The sequence below is a fragment of the Miscanthus floridulus genome, chromosome 13 (genome assembly GCF_019320115.1).
Source record: "Miscanthus floridulus cultivar M001 chromosome 13, ASM1932011v1, whole genome shotgun sequence".
Taxonomy (NCBI): domain Eukaryota; kingdom Viridiplantae; phylum Streptophyta; class Magnoliopsida; order Poales; family Poaceae; genus Miscanthus; species Miscanthus floridulus.
Window position 1 is genome coordinate 88,088,775 of NC_089592.1, and position 21,353 is coordinate 88,110,127.

The following is a 21,353-nucleotide window of genomic DNA, read 5'->3' on the forward strand; positions in this document are numbered from 1 at the left end:
GCCCTGCATGAGGATGAGGACCCAGATATGGTAGAAATTCATCAAGAAGTGCACTGATCTTTTCATGAGCATCAAGGACAGAGGCTATATCCAATGATCCATGGGGCAAAGAATTCTCTTCTGCAGGCAGCTGAACTGAAAACCACAAAATGGGCACAGGGGATGAGTTACATGTTGACTTTTTCCTAAATAAAAAAGAGTGAAGTCATCTGTACTCTGTCTGTCCCTAAATATTTGTCGTTTTCGTTTCAAAAAAACAAATTTGACTAAATATATATTAAAAAAATATTAATATTTATGGTACATAATTAGTATCATTGAAAAGATATTTAAATTTAGTTTTTAATAAATTTATTTGGAGATACAAATGTTGCACGCATTTTCTACAAATCGAGTCAAACTTGCGACACGCACACCAATGGCGACAGTTATTTAGGGACGGAGGGAGTAGATGAGAAGGCTAGGCTATTAATTTAACTTTCAATGACTTTATTATGCCTTCAACAATCCTAAGAAAATGATTACAAGCTGTTAACAGTATACTATCCAATAACTAATTTTCATTTTCTTTTTGCAAGTTCAGATTATAGGTATCTTTCACGGTCTCATAAAAAACAATCAAATACTGGTTCTAAGAAATGAAAACGTACACATCAAGAAAAGAAAAAAAAGGAAAGAGAAGCATTTCGCATAAATCCAAAGCATGTATGGAGACAAAGAAAAGAAAATGCACATTAATGAAATACATATAATAAGAATTTTCAGTACAACAATTGTTTGACCTGGGAAAGCGCTACTTGCTGCTATGAAGAGTTAAACACCATTTATGCGAAAAATTGTGTACCACAGAAGTAGTCAAAGGGGAAATGAGCTAACCTGCATTTCCCTGAGGTGGTGGCATAACTGCAAGAGCTTGGATATGATCTCCGGGACCTGCCTGTTGTTGCGGCAGCACTGGGTTATGCTCGGCACCAGAAACTGAAATAATATGCAGTATAATATTTTAATCACACCAAAATTGACAAAAATGGGCAAAAGGGAAAATGAGTTAACATGAACCTTCAGCACCTGCCAGAACAATATGCAGTTTAATACTTAATCACACCAGTATTGATACAAATGGACAAATGGGAAATGAGCTAACCTGCATCTCCGGGCAGTTGTGGCACGTTTTGAAGCGCTTGGTCGTGCTCCACACCTGAAACAGAAATATTATGCAGTTTAATACTTAATCACACCAAAATTGATAAAATGGGCAAAGAGGAAAGGAGCTAACCTTGATCCACCTGCGGGTGCGGCACGACTGCAAGGTTATCCTGCGCACCTGAAACAGAAATAATATGCAGTTTAATACTTAATCAAACCAAAATTGATAAAAATGGGCAATGGACAAATGGGGAAATGACCTAACCTGCATCTCCGGCACCTGCCTGAAGCAATTGGTCTGAATCATCAGATGTTGCATCTAAACCCTCTTCGTAACATAAATGTGGAATTTCATCATCAGAACATGGATATGAAACCTCATTAGAACCCGGATATGAAACCATGCACACTTCAACACATCAAACCTTAACTAACAGAAATGATCAAAGAGAACAATAAGCTAACCTTCAAACTCATGCTCTTGAAGGGGAAGAAGAGCTAACAGGTTTGCAGGAGGAGCTGGAATCAAGCTCATTTCAGTAATTGAGCACACCACACCACATTTAAGAAGAATAAGTAAATAAACTATTTCAGCTAACCTGGGACGGGTGGTGGCTGCAATCCCAATTCCAGCCGCTGAATGAGCATGGGGGTAGTCATTTTGCACGCCTTAGTTCCACCCACCTTGGTGCCTAGAACATGACTTTCCGTAGGCTTGATACCCTTGGTGCTTCCGCCCTTCCATGTCCCACATGCAAGGCACCTATAGTGATATTTTCCACTGGTTTTCAGAGGAACACCATTCTGATTTGTGACTATCGCTGTTAAGTCCCACAGAGTCTGTTGCCTACGCCCATCCCGCATAGAGTACCTATATATATTACCCCAGAAACAAATTGAAAAGTCAAGGAGTTAAGACAATTAGACAAGTGGTAACCTTCCATCACGATTCTCTACAGAAGTACGGATGTTGATTAGTTCTTCCCAAACAAAACCCCCATAAGGAACATGAGCTCCATTTGCACTGGCAAGTGGCACAATCCTCTCATTGTAGAAATTGGCAGCATCACGGTGTTTCCCCTCACGCAGACTTGACAAAACCCGACGTTCCTTGCTCCCATAAAGGACGAGAACGGGGTGCCGCAAACCTCCATCTTCCTCTTCGCCCAGAGGAGCACCATTAGCTTCTCCCACAAAGTCAATCAAAGACATCAGTGTCGCATCCACCAAATCGAAATCCCCAGCGAGCACCCCTGCAGCCATCCATATTGAACCAGATCAAACTTTCTTGTAATGGATCGTTCTCTCTCTTACAAAGTCTCTATCTCTATCTCTTCTTCTATCTATCTACAACTAAAAAATCTCCAGACCAATCGTCCACACAGAACTAATCGCCTCGCCCGCACGGCCTCGCTCCCCCCGCGCAACAGCGCCTCCGGCTCCTAGCAAAAAAAAGGAAAGAAATCGGCCCTTGCTCAGCCGGCCCACGCAATCAGAAACTGCACCTCCACAATCAGCGCCCAGGATAAATCATCTCCCATGATCACCCACGCCGCCCACGGCCCATCACGATAAATCATCTCCCACCATCACCCACGCTGCCCACGGCCTATCACGCGTGCACGAGGATAAATCCTCTCCCACGATCAACCACGCCGCCCGTCCGCGATCTCCTGCCCTGACGCACACGCCGTCGCCCGATCAAAATACACTTGCAAAATCAAACCACTCCCTCTCCGAGGCACATTTCTACACATCTCGCTCACCCCGTTGCCCCATTGGGCAACCCGTCCCCGTTTGGTTGCCCGCTCCAAACCCTACCCAAACCACATCTCCATCTCCCACTCCTCCTCCTCCTCGTTGGGTTGCCCGCCCCAAACCCTCCTCAAAACCCTACCCGAACCACATTTCCATCTCCATCTCCCGCTCCCGCTCATCATCCCTGTAAACGGACGTGTATAGGATAGCGAGATTAGCTCTGCACCTTTCGTTTTGTGTAAACGACCAGCAACTTCTCCTCCTCTCCTTTGTAGGATGTGCATGTATCCATGCGTGGCTGGCCTGAGCTCTGCTCCTGTATATGTAACCCCATTGAGTGTAATACAAGTGCGGTCACTTCTTCCCCAATTACTCTCTTACATGGTATCAGTCGATCTTGATCCGTTCTCATCTTTTGCTGCTTCTTCACCGACCATGGCAAGTCCTCATGGATCCAACTCCTCCAACCCCTTCGCCGCGGCCGCCGAACCTGCCCCTCCTCCAGCCTCCACACTCGTCCTCATCAACATTCGCAGCCACATTCCTGTGATCCTTGCCACCGACGATGGCAATTTCCGTCAGTGGCGCTCTTTCTTCAAGCTCACTGTCAAGAAGTTCGGGCTGCTAAATCACATCGACGGCACGGTGGACGCCGCCGCCATGTATGATGATCTTGAGTGGCTGCAGATCGATGCCTGCATCATGTCGTGGCTTTACTCCACGGTGTCCAAGGACATCTAGAACGACGTCTACCGGCCAAACAACACCGCCATCGCCGCCTAGTCTGCCATCGCCGGGCAATTTCTCGACAATCGCCTTCAGCGTGCGGTCTATGTCCAACAGGAGTTCCATAGCCTCTTTCAAGGTGATTTGTCCATCGGCGAGTACTGCGGCCGCCTCAAGCGACTCGCCGACACGCTCTACAACTACGGCGCCACCGTCTCCGACCCGGCGCTTGTCATCAACACGCTGCGCGGGCTGAACAATAAGTTCAGTCAGGCCATTGCCATGCTCTCCACCATGACGCCGCCACCCACGTTCCTCTACACCAAGTCCTACTTGCTGCAAGAGGAGAACCGCATCAAGCACTCCCTCCGGATGGAGGCTCAGACCGCCCTCCTCGCTGCTCGGGACACCGGCTCCTCCACTGTCATCAACAAAGCTGCACCAGCTCCTCCACCGGCCTCGCCTGCACCTGTATCCACCGCGCCGTCTGGTGATGGTGGTGACCGCCGCAAAAAGTGCAAGGCAGACAACCGCACCCGTCAGGGCACGCCTTCGTCCCAAGCCAGCCACGTCGCACCACCTCCGCCACAGTGGACGTCGTCGTACAATCCGTGGCAAGGAGTGGTCCAGGCATGGCCGCTCATCTTGTGGCACCCTGGCGTCCTTGCGCCTCGCCCTGTTGCCGCTCCTCCGTCAGCCATGACGGCCCTTGCCGCGCCGCCCCCACAGCAAGACTCGGGCGCCATACCCCCGGGGCTCTATACGACGCTCAATGGAATGTCCCTGAACACTCCCAGCGGCAGCGGCAGCGACTAGTTCTTCGATACAGGTGCTACTTCCCACATGGCATCGCATCCTGGTATCCTTTCTTCTCGCCCAGCATCTATTGTTCCTCATCACATTGTTGTCGGCAACGACACTCAGTTGACAGCATCCTGCACTGGCACTTCCATTATTCCTACTTCTTCCTCTTCCCTGCATCTCAATAATATCTTAATTGCTCCTCAATTGGTGAAGAACCTCATATCTGTCCGTGCACTAACCCGTGACAATTCTGTGTCTGTTGAATTTGATCCCTGGGGATTCACCATCAAGGATCTACGAACCAAGATGGCTATCCTCTGATGTGACTCGTCTGGAGAGCTCTACCCATTGTGCACTCCTCTGGGCATGTCATCTTTGGAATCGACGTAGGCTCTCCTCTCTTCAACAGCTGCTGATTTTGGCCAGGACGCACTCCAGCATTTGTCTCGCTCCATTGGTTTTACCTATACAAAGTCTAGTCCACATACTTGTCATCCATGTCAAATTGGTAAGCACGTGCGGCTGCCATTTCATGAGTCCCAAAATGTTTCATCTTTCCCTTTTCAACTTTTGCATTGTGATGTATGGACATCGCCTGTGATAAGCAACTCAGGCTACAAGTTTTACCTTGTAATTCTTGATGATTTTTCACATCCCATTGTGGCATAAGTCAGATGTCATCCCTACTATCATTTCCTTTCATGCTTTTGTCCAGACACAGTTCCAGCGTCTGATCGTGAGTGTTCAGACCAACAATGGCGAGGAATTCGATAATTCTGCTTCTCGTGCGTTCTACGCCAAACACGGCATTATGTTACACCTCACGTGTCCTTACACGTCCCAGCAGAACGGACGTGTAGAACATGTTCTTCGCACCATCAATGATGGTGTTCACGCACCATGTTCCAGGCTGCTCTACCTCCCTCGTTCTGGCCTGACGCCCTTGCGACATCCACATACCTTCTCAACCGGCGCCCCTGTCGTCCCTGTGGCAATGAAATGCCCTATGCCCTCCTCTTTGTGTCCCACCTGATTACTCTAACATGCGCATCTTCAGTTGTCTCTGCTATCCTAACACTGCAGCCACCGCACCACATAAACTAGCTCCACGTTCTGCTCGTTGTGTTTTTCTATGCTATAAAATGGATCAACGTGGCTACAAGTGCTACAATCTAGAGATCAAATGAGTCATCATATCTCGTCATTTATTCTTCGATGCAACATGTTTTCTATTTGTGCAGATTTGCAATACAGATTCAGCTACAACAAATAGGAGTGCACCGTGCATCCCTGATGTGCTCCCACCGCCAGTGGTTCGACGTCCTTACTCCAACAACCATCGGTAACCAAGTGCACCACATGTTGCAGCGAGTCCACGCGTTCAGTCCGCCTCCATGGTGCCTGCGGCTCCAGCGCTGGGCACATCGATGGGTTCTCAACCAACTGAGACCCCGTCCACCAGCGTGCCCCGGCATCCGCGGCACCAGGACCACATTCGTCCTCGACATCGGCCCCAACTGCATCGGTCCATCCGTCGGCATCGCCACATTCCACATCAGCGCCGCCTGACTCGGTCCCTCAGCACCCCATGATCACGCACGGACGCGATGGGATCGACATGCCGAATCCAAAGTACGCGCACATCACCACAACTTTGACTCCAACATCTCCACCGACTTCTGTACACGCCGCCCTTCGTGATCCTGAGTGGACTACATCGATGAAGGACAAGTTTGATGCCCTCTAGGTCAATGGCACTTGGACACTTGTACCTCGACCGCTGGACGCCAACATCATCACCGGCAAATGGATTTTCAAGAACAAACTCCACCCGAATGGTGCGTTGGAACGACGCTGTAAGGAAAATGGACCCTTGGCCCATTTACTTTGGATTTTGGTGTTTGATGACTAACACAACCAAATTGGACTAATGAATTTGCAAGTGTTTATTTTGTAGTTCAATAGGGTGCAAGACGTGACTTGGATGAAGGTGACGTGGTGATCCGATGATCAACACCTTAAGAAAGACCTTAGAAGCATAAGAGAAGACCCAAGATATCAAGCAAAGTCCAAGCATGAAGATTGGAACTAAGCTGTACACAAGATCGTGAAGAAATGAGCTCACTGTGGTGACCGAACGCTAGACCGGACGCTGGGCAAGTGGCTCGACAGACAGGCGACCGGACACTAACCGGACGCTGGCGGCAACCGATCGGACGCAGGACAGCAGCGTCCGATCAAGTATAGTAAGGTTCTAGAGCGGCAAATCTGCGACCGGACGCGTCCAGTGGCAGGCGACCGGACGCTAGCCAACGTCCGATTAGTATATTGCTGGCTCAATGGTCGGGACGACCGGACACGTCCGGTCAGGATGATTCAGCGTCCGGTCAGTAGCAGTTTCGCGGGAATTTGACCCCAACGGCTACTTTCTCAGTGGGGCTTATAAATACAACCCCCAACCGGCCATTTGAGTAGAGTGGAGCTGAGGAAACATACCAAGGGTGTTGATACACCATTTTAGTAATCTCCACTTACATAGAGCTTAGTGATTCATTAGGTGATTAGCGTAGGTGCTTTGTGAAGTGCTTAGGTTGATTAGACCATCGCTCATGCGCTTGCTCTAGGTTTAGGCCTAGTGTTTAGTGAGGTTTGCATATCTCTTGCTACCTGGTGCTTGCGAGCACCATTGTTGTACATTGGAGGGCTTGTAGTCTTGCGAGATCACACCAACCGCGTTTGTGGTGTGGCTGCCACCGTGTACCGGAGGGAACAAGGCCCGTGGCGTTTCGGCCGGAAGCTTGATAGTGAAGACGGCGGGAAGCATCCGGGAGAGGCTTGCCGAGTGGCACGTCGGAGACCCACTTGCGCGTGGGGAAGGCCCGAGGCTATCCACGGAGTTACCCGACCGGGAGCTTGGCCCTTGCGAGGGGCTCCAACGAGGACTAGGGGGAAGCTTGCGCGCTTCTCGATACCTCGGTAAAAATACCAGAGTCATCGATGGGAGTTTGCATATCTCTATCTTGCTCTTTAGCTTCCGCACTTACATTGATTACATTACTTTTATTGCGGTAGAGATAGCAACACATTAGCAAAACCATAGTTGCACATTTAGATAGTTTATCTTTTGCATAGGTTTTGCTAAGGGTAGAAAAAGAGGTCATAATTTAGAGTTAGAATTTTAAGTTGCCTAATTCACCCCCTCTTAGGCGTCATGGTCTCTTCAATTGGTATCAGAGCCGGTTGGCTCAATTTGGACCATTGGCTTAACCGCCATTGAGCCGACGCCATTTAGAGTGGTTGGGATGGATATCTCTAGGCCTCCGTACTTTGACGGCACTAACTTTCATTATTATAAGGCTAGAATGGCTTGCCACCTTGAGGCGGTTGATTTGGGTGTATGGAGAGTCACTCGTGACAGTATGAAACCCATCAAGAATCCCGAAAAACCCACAAAGAGTGAGGAAAAAGAAATACATTTCAATGCTAGAGCTAAGAATTGCTTGTTTGAATCATTTAGCATGGATGTGTTTAACCAAGTATTCACTTTAAATACGGCATATGAAATTTGGTTAAAACTCCAAGAGCTCCATGACGGCACAAGTAATATCCGTGAGCAAAAACATTGTCTAGCTAAACAAAATTATGATTCCTTTAAAATGAATGATGATGAGCTTGTTCGTGATATGTATTCACGTTTGAATCTAATTATCAATGAGCTCCATTCAATAGGATTGATAAAGCTAGATGATGCGGACATCGTGAGGAAGATCATCTCCGTGCTACCACAAAAGAAATAAGCATCATCACCATTCTTCACAATATGGAGGATTTGAGCACCATGACCCCGGGCATAGTCATCGACAAGTTAGTGGCATTTGAAATGTCACGTAAGATGGGTCAAGAAGAAGCTTCTTCATCAAGCAAAGGCAAAGCTCTCGCATGTAGCGAGAAAAAGAAGATGAAGGGGAAGCAAGTTGAGAAAAGCTCAAGCTCAAGCTCCTCAAGTGAAGATGAAGAAGAAGATGAGGACGATGATGATGATGAAGATTCAAGTGATGATGATCAATCTTCCTCCTCCACCTCTGACCTTGATGAAGAATCAATCAAATTAATCAACAAGGTGGAGAAGATAATCCAAAGGCTCAATGTCAAGGGTGTGCCCATCCAAATTCAAGATCTCATGTTCACCAATCAAAGAAATGAGCAAAGAAAGAGAGGATGCTATGGATGCGGCGAGTTGGGGCACTTTGTGGAAGTTTGTCCAAATAAGCCCACACCCAAGACAAAGAAGAAGGCATACAAGAACCAAGCCCTCACCTCAATAAGATCATGGGATGATTCTTCAAGTGAAGAAGAACACCATCACAAGAGGCGAGGCCGCAAGCACTCATCATCAAGCTCTTCTCGTGTGTGCCTTATGGCACGAGGTAACAAAAGTTCTTCCTCTAGTGAGAGTGATAGTGATGATGATGTGCCTTCTTATCATGAAATTGTGCAACAAAATCTTAAATATGCTAAAGTTTGCACTAGTCAACAAAAGAAGCTCAAAAATTTAAAAGAAGAGCTAGGTAGTTCACAAGAAGCATACAAGAATTTGCTTGAACTATATGAAAACTTTGCGAATCTCAATGTTAAACCATCTACTAAAATTGAGCAACTTGAGGCTAGTGCAACAACAAATGAATGCACAATCAATGATAAGCAACTTGAAAAGAAAAATGAAAAATTAAAAGAAAAGTTAGCTAGCTCACAAAATGATTATCAAAGTTTGCTTGCTAAATTGAAAATCATGTGCAAACATTGTGATGAGCTAACTAATAAAGTTGCTAATCTTGAAGCTGTCAAAAATACCCTCACCAAGGCATCTAAAAAGAAAAGTTCTATCATTAAAAAGGATGCCTCTACTTCTTGCAATGATTTATGTTTAGACTCACATTTGTGCAACCAAGTTTATGTTGAGAAAGTTATTGTAGATACATGCACACAAGAGGTTGCAAAGGAAAATGAGGAACTTAAGCAACAAGTAGCTCGCCTCACCAAGAACTTGACTTAAGTAAAAGGCAAGGCGAAGCAAGCCCAACTTCATCAAGATAACACCGTCAAGGGAGTAAAGAAGCTTAATGAAGGACAAACCGTGGTTTGCTATGTATGTCACAAGGAAGGCCACAAGTCCTATGAGTGCAAGGTGAAGAATGGGAGAGGAGCAAAGAAGAAAGAGAAGAAGTAAACAAGCAAGCTCTCCAACACCTACACCAACAAGGTGGACAAGAAGGCCTCCACACCTTATCTCTTGAAGAAGAAGAAAAATGACAAGGTGGTGGCCATTAAGGTGAACAAGCAAGCCAACAATGGGGTCAAACGCTTTTGGGTGCCAAAGGAAATCATTTCAAACATGAAGAGCACCAAGAAGGTTTGGATCCCAAAAGGGAAGTGAGAAGTCCGTCGGACTTCGGGGAGTTTGGAGACTTGGCAAAGTATGGATGCATTTCATGGGGTGCATCATGATGGTCAAAGTCATTGCCAAGTGGGTTAGTGAATATTATGGACCCAAATTCCCCTTCCCATGTTAGGTAACTAGATTCAATTTACTTCAATTGGTTTTTGATTTAATTTTTCCTACGATTGATATCTTTTAGCATCTAGTTACACTTCATGCCTATGTTTGCATTTACATGCTTAAATCTTTTGTCATGCATTCAATAGGTATATCATATGGTAGGCTTGCTCGGTTTCATTATCAACCCTTGGAGCAAACCTACATGGTTTTAAATTGTTTAGGAGCACAGCACATAGCTTGCTTTACAATTATTTATCTAATATGTGCCAAAGTCCAAATTGTAGATAATCTCTCCCAAATATCAACTTTCAAGTGGTATTTTGATACTTAAATCAATGTGCACAAATTTTACAAGTATTCAACACTTGTGTGCACAAATTTAGGGGGAGCTTAATCTACAAGTTGGATGCTTTGAGACTAACACCTTTTCAAGCTTATCTTGTGTGTAGTAGTCTCATTGCAAGGAAAATGGAGTCCCCAAAGGAAAGCATTATACTTAAATTGGTAGAAATCAAATTGATTTTCACATATGGCATTTCTAAACCGATATCACCATGTTGATCTCACTTTGATATTTATTTGCTTTCTCCATGCATTATATAGATTAACCTCTCTTGTGCAATAAATTGCTAATTATGCATATGCTTTGTTTTTATCATATGTATGCATAAATTTAGGGAGAGCTTAGTCTATATAATGTGATAGTCAAGTTTTGTGACCTATTCCATGCTAATCAAATCCTTCTTTTGGTTCACAAAGTTTGACCCTCCCTTGTGCTACTAATGTATTCCTTTTTGGGTGTTTGATGCCAAAGGGGGAGAATTTGAAGGACCAAAGACAAGCATTTAGTTACAAATAGTAATGGTCCGAGAAAGGGAGGAAAGTGAATTATGGATTAGTCTAAGTAATGGGAGAATTTTTTTGGGAGAATTTTTTTAGAAAGCTAGGCTTTAATCCATAATATCACATGGGGACATTTGCAAGGGCAAGACAAGCTTTTAAGTAAAGTTTTAATTGGTATCTATCAATTAGTATCATATAACCTTGCCATTTGCATTGCATCCTAGCAAGTAGGTAGTTTTTAATCTCCAAATTCTTATCATTTGCTTGCTTTGGTCGTGTTGTCATCAATCACCAAAAAGGAGGAGATTGTAAGGAAAATAGACCCTTGGCCCATTTACTTTGGATTTTGGTGTTTGATGACTAACACAACCAAATTGGACTAATGAATTTGCAAGTGTTTATTTTGTAGTTCAATAGGGTGCAAGACGTGACTTGGACGAAGGCGACGTGGTGATCCGATGATCAACACCTTAAGAAAGACCTTAGAAGCACAAGAGAAGACCCAAGATATCAAGCAAAGTCTAAGCATGAAGATTGGAACCAAGCCGTACGCAAGATCATGAAGAAATGAGCTCACTGTGGTGACCGAACGCTGGACCGGATGCTGGACAAGTGACCGGACGCTGCGACCGGACATTGGGCAAGTGTCTCAGTAGACAGGCGACCGGACACTGATCGGACACTGGCGGCAACTGACCGGACGTAGGACAGCAACGTCCGATCGAGTACAGTAAGGTTCCAGAGCAGCAAATCTGTGACCGGACGCGTCCGATGGCAGGTGACCGGACGCTAGCTAGCGTCCGATCAGTATATTGCCGGCTCAACGGTCGGGACGACCGGACGCGTCTGGTCAGGACGATTCAGCGTCCGGTCAGTAGCAGTTTCGCGGGAATTTGACCCCAATGGCTACTTTCTCAGTGGGGCTTATAAATACAACCCCTAACCGACCATTTGAGTAGAGTGGAGCTGAGGAAACATACCAAGGGTGTTGATACACCATTTTAGTAATCTCCACTTGCATAGAGCTTAGTGATTCATTAGGTGATTAGCGTAGGTGCTTTGCGAAGTGCTTAGGTTGATTAGACCATCGCTCATGCACTTGCTCTAGGTTTAGGCCTAGTGTGTTAGTGAGGTTTGCATACCTCTTTCTACCCGGTGCTTGTGAGCACCATTGTTGTACATCGGAGGGGCTTGTAGTCTTGCGAGATCACACCAACCGCGTTTGTGGTGTGGCCGCCACCGTGTACCGGAGGGAACAAGGCCCACGGCGTTTCGGCCAGAAGCTTGATAGTGAAGATGGCGGGGAGCATCCGGGAGAGGCTTGCCGAGTGGCACGTCAGAGACCCACTTACGCGTGGGGAAGGCCCGAGGCTATCCACAGAGTTACCCGACCAGGAGCTTGGCCCTTACGAGGGATTCCTTGCGAGGGGCTCCAACGAGGACTAGGGGGAAGCTTGCGCGCTTCTCGATACCTCGGTAAAAATACCAGAGTCGTCGACGGGAGTTTGCATATCTCTACCTTGGTCTTTTGCTTCCGCACTTACATTGATTACATTACTTCTATTGCGGTAGAGATAGCAACACATTAGCAAAACCGTAGTTGCACATTTAGATAGTTTATCTTTTGCATAGGTTTTGCTAAGGGTAGAAAAAGAGGCCATAATTTAGAGTTAAAATTTTAAGTTTCCTAATTCACCCCCCTCTTAGGCGTCATGGTCCATTCAGACACAAGGCTCAGTGGGTCATCCATGGGTTCTCTCAGCGCCCAGGGGTCGATTTCCACCAAACCTTCTCCCGGTGGTCAAGCCATCCACCATTCGCATGATGCTTCATCTCGCTGTCATGCGATAGTGGCCAGTGCACCAACTTGACATCAAGAACGTGTTCCTCCATGGCGAGTTGGCTAAGCGAGTGTATTGTCATCAACCAGCTAGGTTTGTTGACGACCTCCATCCAGAATATGTCTGACTCCTTGTTAAGTCCCTATACGGACTGAAACAAGCACCGCGGGCGTGGTTTCAGCGTCTAGGAAACTACCTCCGCTCCATTAGCTTCACCTCAACCGGCTCTGACACGTCGCTATTCGTCTACAAGCAGGGCGATGCTATGGCCTATCTTCTGGTCTATGTGGACAACATCATCCTGACTGCGTCCTCGACGTCACTACTTCAGCAAATCATCCATGCCCTCTATTGAGAGTTTGCCATCAAGGACCTAGGTGACCTATGTTTCTTTCTTGGTGTTCAGGTTTGTCGTGATGCCACTGGTTTCTCCCTCTCCTAGGCCCAGTACACGGAGGACATTCTAGAGCGGGCTGGCATGGCCAATTGCAAACCAGCTTCTACTCCAATCAATGCTAAGTAGAAGCTGTCAACAGCTGATGGTGAGCCAGCTACCGATGCAACATTCTATCAGAGTATCATAGGGGCACTATAGTATTTGACTCTAACATGACTGAACATCGCCTATGCAGTCAATCAGGCTTACCTGTACATGCACTCCCCCAGTGCTGCTCATTGAATCTTGTCAAGAGGATTCTTCGGTACCTCTGCGACTCCATCAATGATGGCCTCATCATCTCACCTTCTCCATCAACTGAGTTGAAGGTCTACTCTGATGCTGATTGGGCGGGACGCTGAAAGCTTTAGTTTGGTTTTGGTGAATTGATAAAACCCTATGTGCTAATCTAGTTTATCTAAGTGATTAAGAGATAGCTGGCACACTCCAAGTGGTGAGCAAGATGTTATGATCAAAGTGGAAATGAAACCACAAGTGATCAAGTGCTTGGAGAAATGGAAAAGAAGAAAGAGAAAAACAAAAAGACTCAAGGCAAAGGTATAATTGATAGGAACATTTTGTTTTAGTTATCAAGACACTTAGAAAGTATGATCACATTTAGGATAGACAGCCATACTATTAAGAGGAGCGAAACTTGTATTAAAATATGGTTATCAAAGTGCCACTAGATGCCTCCATTCATTGCTTTACATATAGGATCTAGCGAAGATGACTAACACCCTTGAAATGTTTTGTGAAAACATGCTAACACATATGCACAAGGTGATACACATGGTGGTTAGCTCATATGAATAAGGGTGGAGAAGTTAGTGAAGTGTTAGAGGTGAAAGGCACTGTGAAACTGTGACCAGACGCTGGTCACGTAGTGACCGGACTCGGTGTAGAGCGTCCAGTCAACACTTCCAGACGCAGAAGTTGTAGAGTCTGGTCAGTTGCGCCGGTGTGTCTGGTCATAACTTAACCCGTGGCACGAAACTGACTAGCCGTTAGGATCTAACGGGTGGTATTCATACCAGGGTGACACGTGGTGCTCATCGGAGCATCGGACGCTAGCCAAAGCGTCTAGTCATTGTGACCGGCACGTTCGGTCACCCCGCAGTGACTGAGAACAGAGAGCCAATGGCTCTATTTGTTTGGGAGTCTATATAAGGCGTGTGGTAGGCTCTAGCTCACTCTCTTGGCCATTTTCAGTGACATAGCAAGTGAACCTCAGGATTAAATAATTGTGTTGATCATCCCTTGGTATTCTATTGTTGATCACTTGCCACGTTGGGTATACTCCTCCACTCTCTCTTGTATTTACTTTGTGTACATCTTTCTAGAAGTAGTGATAGAGTAAGCTAGTTGTTAGTTAGCTTGTCACCTAGGTGTAAGTAGCAACTTAGCCTTGTGTGTGAATTAGTGATCATAACTAGTGAACTTGGATCGGTGGCTTGCAACCTGGGTAGTGCTAGCGCAAAATTTGCTTCGCCACTTAAATTACTAACTACCTTGTCTAAGTTTTGTTGTAGAGTTTTAGATTAGACTATTCACCCCCCTCTATCCTTATCAAGGACCTTTCAAGTGGTATCGAAGTTGAGATCACCGTGATTTGAGGCTTAACAACCTTCGGTGTCAAAATGGCTCAAATCAACAACACCAAGAAGCCATCCCAATTTGATGGCTCAAATTATCCCTATTGGAAGGCAAAGATGATAATATATATCAAGTCAATCAATAGGAAGGTGTGGAAGGTGGTTCAGACCAAGATTGAGATAGCAAATCCAAAGAACCCTGCCGCCGCCAAAGAAGTGCTACTCTAAAACAATGATATTTCTCTTAGTGCCATTCATGATGCTATTGATGAGAGCACATTTGAGCAAATCAAGAACATTGAGATGGCTTATGAGGCATGGAATAAATTGGAGGAGTCATTTGAGGGCACACAAGCCATAAAGGGGGCCAAGGCATACATCATCAAGGAGAAGTTTGCTAGCTTTAAGATGAAGGAAGATGAGAGTGTGCCGAAGATGTTTCATAGGCTTCAAGTGCTTATCAATGATCTCAAAGCACTTAGAGAGAAGGTGGAGGACAAGGACTTCTCACACAAGTTCTTGAGATGCTTACCCTCTCAATTTGGCACATTGGTCATTATTCTAGTGAGGAGTGGTTTGGACACTATGACACCAAACCAAGTGTTGGGATATATCATGATCGATGACACTTATAGAGATGATGATGAGAAGGAAGAAAAGAGGGAGAAGAAAGATGAGAAGAAGGATGAGAAGAAGAAGAGTGTGGCATTCAAAGCCACCACATCATCCAAAGGTAAGGCAAAGCAAGAAACATTAAGTGAAGATGATGATTCATGGGATGATGATGATGATGATAAGAAGATGGCTCTCTTTGTGAAGAGATTTGGCAAGTTTATGGTGAAGAAGGGCTACCGTGCTAGAAGAAAGAGATCTTCATCTAAGAACAAAGAAGAAGTAAGGAGGTGCTTCAATTGTGGAAGCAAGGATCATCTTGTTGCTCAATGCCCATACACTAGTGAGAATAGTGATGACAACAAGAAGATCAAGAAGAAGGACAAGAAGAAAAAGAAAGAGAAGAAGGACAAGATGACCTTCAAGAATAAGAAGAAGGGTGAATCATATGTGGTCATATGGGATAGTGATGCCTCTTCTAGTGATGATGATGATAGTGATGGTGACAAGACCACCAAGAAGAAAGCACTTGCAAGTATTCCTATTCATGAGAAGCCTTCTCTCTTCGACACTCCATGATGCTTCATGGCTAAGACCACCAAGGTACAATCTTGTGATGATGATAGTGATCATGAACATAAAAATGAAAGTGATAGTGATAGTGATGACGATGAACCCACTAAAGATGAACTAATTGACATGCTATAGGATGCTAAAGAGCATTTTGACATTAAGAGAAGGGAATGTAAAGACTTGCGAAAGGAAGCCTTTGATAAGCTCAATGCATATCTAGGATCGATGCTATAGAAGGATGGAGATATTGATGCAGACGTTTGCCATAGAATTAAAGCAGGGTGGATGAAGTGGTGCCAAGCATCTGGCTTTCTCTGTGATAAGAGGGTACCACAAAAGCTTAAAGGCAAGTTTTATAGAACGACGATTAGACCCGCTATGTTGTATGGAGCAGAATGTTGGTCTACAAAAAGACGACATGTCCAACAATCGAGTGTCGTGGAAATGCATATGTTGCGCTGGATTTACGATCACACAAGGATGGACCGAGTTCAGAATGATGATATACGTGATCGCCTAGGGGTAGCACCAATCGAAGAAAAGCTTGTCCAACATCGGTTGAGGTGGTTTGGCCATGTCTAAAGGAGACCTTCAGAGGCACCAGTGCATTGTGGAGTCCTATGTTGAGATACCAACGTGAGGAGAGGTAGAGGAAGACCGAAGTTGACGTGGGAGGAGGCAATAAAAAGAGATCTGAAAGGATGGGATATACCTAGAGATCTCTGTTTGGATAGGAATGCTTGGAAAGCAGCTATTGACATGCCTGAATCGTGACTAGGGGCTCATGTTGGGTTTCAACTCTAGCCTACCCCAACTTGCTTGGGACTAAAAGGCTTTGTTGTTGTTGTTGTTATTAAAGGAAGCCCATGAGAAGCTTGGCAAGGCTCACAAGAAGCTTGAAGAAGCTCATTCCACTTTGCTTAATGAACAAAATAAGAAGAAGCATGTTGAGACTTGCAACATAGGCTTAACTTGTGACTCAATTAATGAGTCTATACATGAGCCTATTGTTGTTACTATCACTAACCCTTCTTGTAGCACATCTACTTCTACCTTATCTAGTAGTGATGGTATTACTTGTGATGCCTCACTAATGGTTGAGAATGAGACTCTCAAGAAGGAGGTCACTAAGCTCACTCACACTTTGGCCAAGGCCTATGGTGGTGAGGACTGCTTGCTTATGTGATTGGGTAGCCAAAGAGCTTCTCTCTACAAAGAGGGATTGGGATATACCCCTAAGAAAGGCAAGGCAGCTTTTGCTCCTCACAAGACTTGTTTTGTGAAGAACAATGGTCAGTTTTGCAAAAGTTGCAAGCAAATTGGTCACTTAGAGCATAAGTGCAAGACCAAAACCAAGAATGCTAATGTATCCTCAATTAAGCTTAATACTTCCTACATGCTTGTTAAGGGTACAAATAGTGTGAAAACTAAGTTCATTGGTACACCATGGATGGGCTCAAAGAAGAAACCCATTTGGGTGCCAAAGAGCTTGGTCACTAACCTCCAAGGACCCAAGCAAGTTTGTGTACCTAAGAAGAATTAATTTTTTTATAGGTCAATTACAAAGCTGGAGGAGGAAATTGGGTTCTTGATAGTGGGTGCACTCAACACATGACCGGTGATGTTAGAATGTTCAACTCAATCAACACTAATGGCAATGATGGCTATGATAGTATTATTTTTGGTGATAATGGCAAATATAAGGTCAAGAGGCTTGGTAAGATTGCAATATCAAATGACTTGAGCATATCAAATGTCTTGCTAGTAGAGAGCTTGAACTTCAATTTGCTATCCGTAGCTCAACTTTGCGATCTTGGATTTAACTGCATCTTTAGAGTTGATGATGTAGAAATCATAAGTATAGATGGATCAAATTTGATATTCAAGGGATTTAGAAATGAGAACCTATGCTTAATGGATTTCAATGCAAGTGAATCATAATTGTCAACATGTCTGTTCACTAAGTCAAGCATGGGTTGGTTATGGCATAGAAGGCTTGGTCATATTGGGATGAAGCAACTAAATAGATTAATCAAGCATGATGTAGTTAGAAGCTTGAAGGATGTTGTATTTGAGAAGGACAAACTATGTAGTGCTTGTGAAGCCAACAAACAAGTTGAAAACACCCATCCTAAGAAGAGTATGATGAGTACAAGTAAAGCATTTGAGTTATTGCACATGGATCTATTTAGCCCAACTCAATACACTAACATTGGTGGAAACAAATATGGCTTTGTGATAGTTGATGACTATACAAGATACACATGAGTATTCTTTCTAGTGGACAAGAGTGATGTGTATGCAACCTTCAAATCATTTGTCAAGGGTATTCACAACGAGTTTGAAACAACCATCAAGAGAGTTAAAAGTGACAATGGTAGTGAGTTCAAGAACACAAGAATTGATGAGTTATGTGATGACTTTAAAATTAGACATCAATTCTCAGCCAAGTATACTCCATAATCAAATGGCCTTGTTGAGAGGAAGAATAGAACACTCATTGATATGGCAAGGTCTATGCTTAGTGAGTACAATGTGAGTCAATTCTTTTGGGCTGAAGCTATCAACATGGCTTGCTATTGTAGCAACCGATTATATTATCACCGATTGAAAGAGAAGACACCATATGAGCTCTTGAATGGAAGAAAGCCCAACATTGCATATTTTTGGGTCTTTGGTTGTAAATGCTATATCTTGAAGAAAGGCACAAGATTGGAAAAGTTTGACAAGAAATGTGATGAAGGATTCATACTTAGATATTCAAATACAAGCAAAGCTTATAGAGTTTGGAATTTGGCTAGTGGTACTCTTGAGGAGGTACATGATGTTGAATTTGATGAAACCAAGGGTTCACAAGAGAAAAATAAGAACTCAAAAGATGTGAGAGGCATTCAACTTTTAAATGCCATGAGAAACATGAACATTGGTGATTTGAGGCCTAGACAAGTGATTGATGATGAAGATGATCAAGTGCAAGTGCTCTCCAACTCAAATGTGCAAGATGATGAAAATCAAGCTAGTACAAGTGGCTCTCATAAAAATGATCAAGATCAAGTGGCTAGTACACCATCTCAACCCAATGATCAAGCAAATGCAAGCAATCAAGTTCCCACACTCCAACCTACTCATATTGCAAGAGATCATCCATTGGACACTATAATTGGTGATATCTCTAGAGGTGTGCAAACTAGATCAAGAGTGGCATCATTTTGTGAGAATTTCTCATTTGTGTCATCCATTGAACCAAAGAAGATAGATGAAGCATTTAAGGATGTTGATTGGGTGAATGCTATGCATGAAGAATCGAATAACTTCATAAGAAATCAAGTGTGGGAGCTAGTGAAAAGACCAAAAGAATACAATATGATTGGAACCAAATGGGTCTTTAGAAATAAGCAAGATCAAGATGTGATAGTAGTAAGGAACAAAGCAAGATTGGTAGCGCAAGGCTATACTCAAGTTGAAGGTCTTGACTTTGGAGAAACATATGCCCTGGTTGCTAGATTGGAAGCAATTAGAATCTTGCTAGCCTATGTTTATGCCCACAATATCAAGCTATATCAAATGGATGTCAAGAGTGCATTTGTCAATAGTTACATCAATGAAGAAGTTCATGTTTAGCAACCTCCTGGTTTTGAAGATGACAAGAAGCCTAGTCATGTGTACAAGTTGAAGAAAATATTGTATGGATTGAAACAAGCACCTAGAGCATGGTATGAGAGATTGATGGACTTCCTACTCTTAAAGGGATTCATAATGGACAAGGTTGACACCACTCTTTTTACCAAGAAGATTTAAAAAGACTTGTTTGTGTTGCAAATATATGTTGATGATATTATCTTTGGATCAACCAATCAAGATTTTTGTGAGGAGTTTGGAAAGATGATGGCTAATGAATTTGAGATGTCTATGATTGGAGAGTTAAGTTACTTCCTTGGACTTCAAATCAAGTAATTGAAGAATGGTATATTTGTGAGTCAAGGCAAGTACATTAAGGACATGCTCAAGAAGTTTGGCATGAATGATATCAAGTCCATTAGTACACCTATGGAGACAAATGGAAATTTAGATAGTGATGCTAGCGGCAACATGGTGGATCAAAAGCTATATCGGTCTATGATTGGAAGCCTACTCTATGTGACCGCATCAAGGCCGGATGTCATGTTTAGTGTATGCATGTGTGCAAGATTTCAAGCCTCACCAAGAGAAAATCATTTAAAGGCAACAAAGAGAATATTGAGGTATTTGAAGCATACACAAAATGTTGGCTTGTGGTATCCCAAAGGAGCAAAGTTTGAGTTACTTAGTTACTCTGACTCGGATTATGCGGGATGCAAGGTTAAAAGGAAGAGCACCTCGGGCACTTGTTAATTATTGGAAAGATCACTAGTCTCATGGTCATCAAAGAAGCAAAATAGTGTTGCACTATCAACCGCCGAAGCCGAATACATTTCTGTCGGTAGTTGTTGTGCATAAATACTTTAGATGAAGGCTACTTTGAGTGATTTTGTAATCAAATTCAAGAAAGTGCCATTGCTATGTGACAATGAGAGTGCAATCAAGTTGACAAACAACCCGGTCCAACATGCAAAAACAAAGCACATTGATGTTCGCCATCACTTCATAAGAGATCACCAACAAAAGGGGGACATTTGTATTAAGAGTGTAGGCACCGAAGATCAACTTGCCGATATATTCACCAAGCCATTAGATAAGAAGAGGTTTTGCAAGCTAAGGAATGAGTTGAATATATTGGATTTCTCAAATATGTGTTGATGCACCTCCACTTATATGACATGTCTCTCCTTCAAGCAATCCAAGGTAAAAGTTGATTGGCATGGCATACATCCTTGCTAAGAACATGTTTAGTGCATCTAGTCATTCCTCTCATGCATTAAGAATCTTTCTATAGGACTCTTAAATTAGGCTCATTCATGAAAGTCAAATGAATTTGATGCTTATATGGTACCACTATTGCTTCTATGCTTGAATTGATCTAGTGGTAGCATATGATATGTTTGTGAGCTTGTAAACCTAGTGTTTAATCTAGAAAATGAGCTATAAGTGTTTAACTCAACATGATACAAGATAACCCTTATTTGGAGGTATGAAGAAGCTTGTTCTTGGATCAAACCGAGTTAAATATCTTAGGCAAGTGTTCTAGCTTGAACCAAATTTGGAAATATGATCCTCACCTAATTGATTGACATTGATAATCTCACCTTTCCTAAAGTAGCATCCTTGTAGTCACAATTTGAACCTTTGTGGTCATTGTTGATAAAGGGGGAGAGAATGCACAAAGATAATCAAATATCTACAAAGGGGAAATACTTGATATAGGGGGAGAGTTATGACAAAGGGAAGGGATCAATAAAATTGAGCACACAAGTAGGAGGAGCAAGCTTATGAACTTGTATGATACATTTGAATGTGCATTTCATATGTTTGCTTGCATAGCACAA

The 21,353-nt window shown here is 43.8% G+C and overlaps 2 protein-coding genes and 1 pseudogene across 2 annotated transcripts; 2 read left to right on the top strand and 1 right to left on the bottom strand.

Moving 5' to 3' along the window:
* On the bottom strand, window positions 1-1,472 carry LOC136500335 (uncharacterized). Its single transcript, XM_066495670.1, has 5 exons — window positions 1,412-1,472; window positions 1,277-1,324; window positions 1,145-1,198; window positions 877-978; window positions 1-135 (listed from the first exon to the last, which is right to left on the bottom strand). The coding sequence occupies exons 1-5, from the start codon at window positions 1,463-1,465 to the stop codon at window positions 85-87; spliced, it is 309 nt and encodes a 102-aa protein (XP_066351767.1). The 5' UTR covers window positions 1,466-1,472; the 3' UTR covers window positions 1-84.
* A 1,867-nt stretch (window positions 1,473-3,339) lies between these two features.
* Window positions 3,340-4,760, top strand: LOC136500264 (uncharacterized; annotated as a pseudogene).
* A 10,249-nt stretch (window positions 4,761-15,009) lies between these two features.
* Window positions 15,010-15,897, top strand: LOC136500265 (protein pxr-1-like). The gene is made up of 2 exons (XM_066495621.1): window positions 15,010-15,143; window positions 15,663-15,897. Exons 1-2 carry the CDS (start codon window positions 15,010-15,012, stop codon window positions 15,895-15,897), a joined length of 369 nt encoding a protein of 122 aa, XP_066351718.1.
* Window positions 15,898-21,353: the final 5,456 nt, after the last annotated feature.

Excerpts from the sequence above, each read along its gene's own strand:
- LOC136500335 (XM_066495670.1), bottom strand. The coding sequence starts at position 1,465 with ATGCAACATCTGATGATTCAGACCAATTGCTTCAGGCAGGTGCCGGAG. Across the intron at positions 1,325-1,411 it reads GGCAGGTGCCGGAGATGCAG|GTGCGCAGGATAACCTTGCA; the intron begins GTTAGGTCATTT and ends TTTCTGTTTCAG. Across the intron at positions 136-876 it reads ACCACCTCAGGGAAATGCAG|TTCAGCTGCCTGCAGAAGAG; the intron begins GTTAGCTCATTT and ends TGTGGTTTTCAG.
- LOC136500265 (XM_066495621.1), top strand. The coding sequence starts at position 15,010 with ATGGCTTATGAGGCATGGAATAAATTGGAGGAGTCATTTGAGGGCACA. Across the intron at positions 15,144-15,662 it reads GATGAGAGTGTGCCGAAGAT|TGAGAATAGTGATGACAACA; the intron begins GTTTCATAGGCT and ends CCCATACACTAG.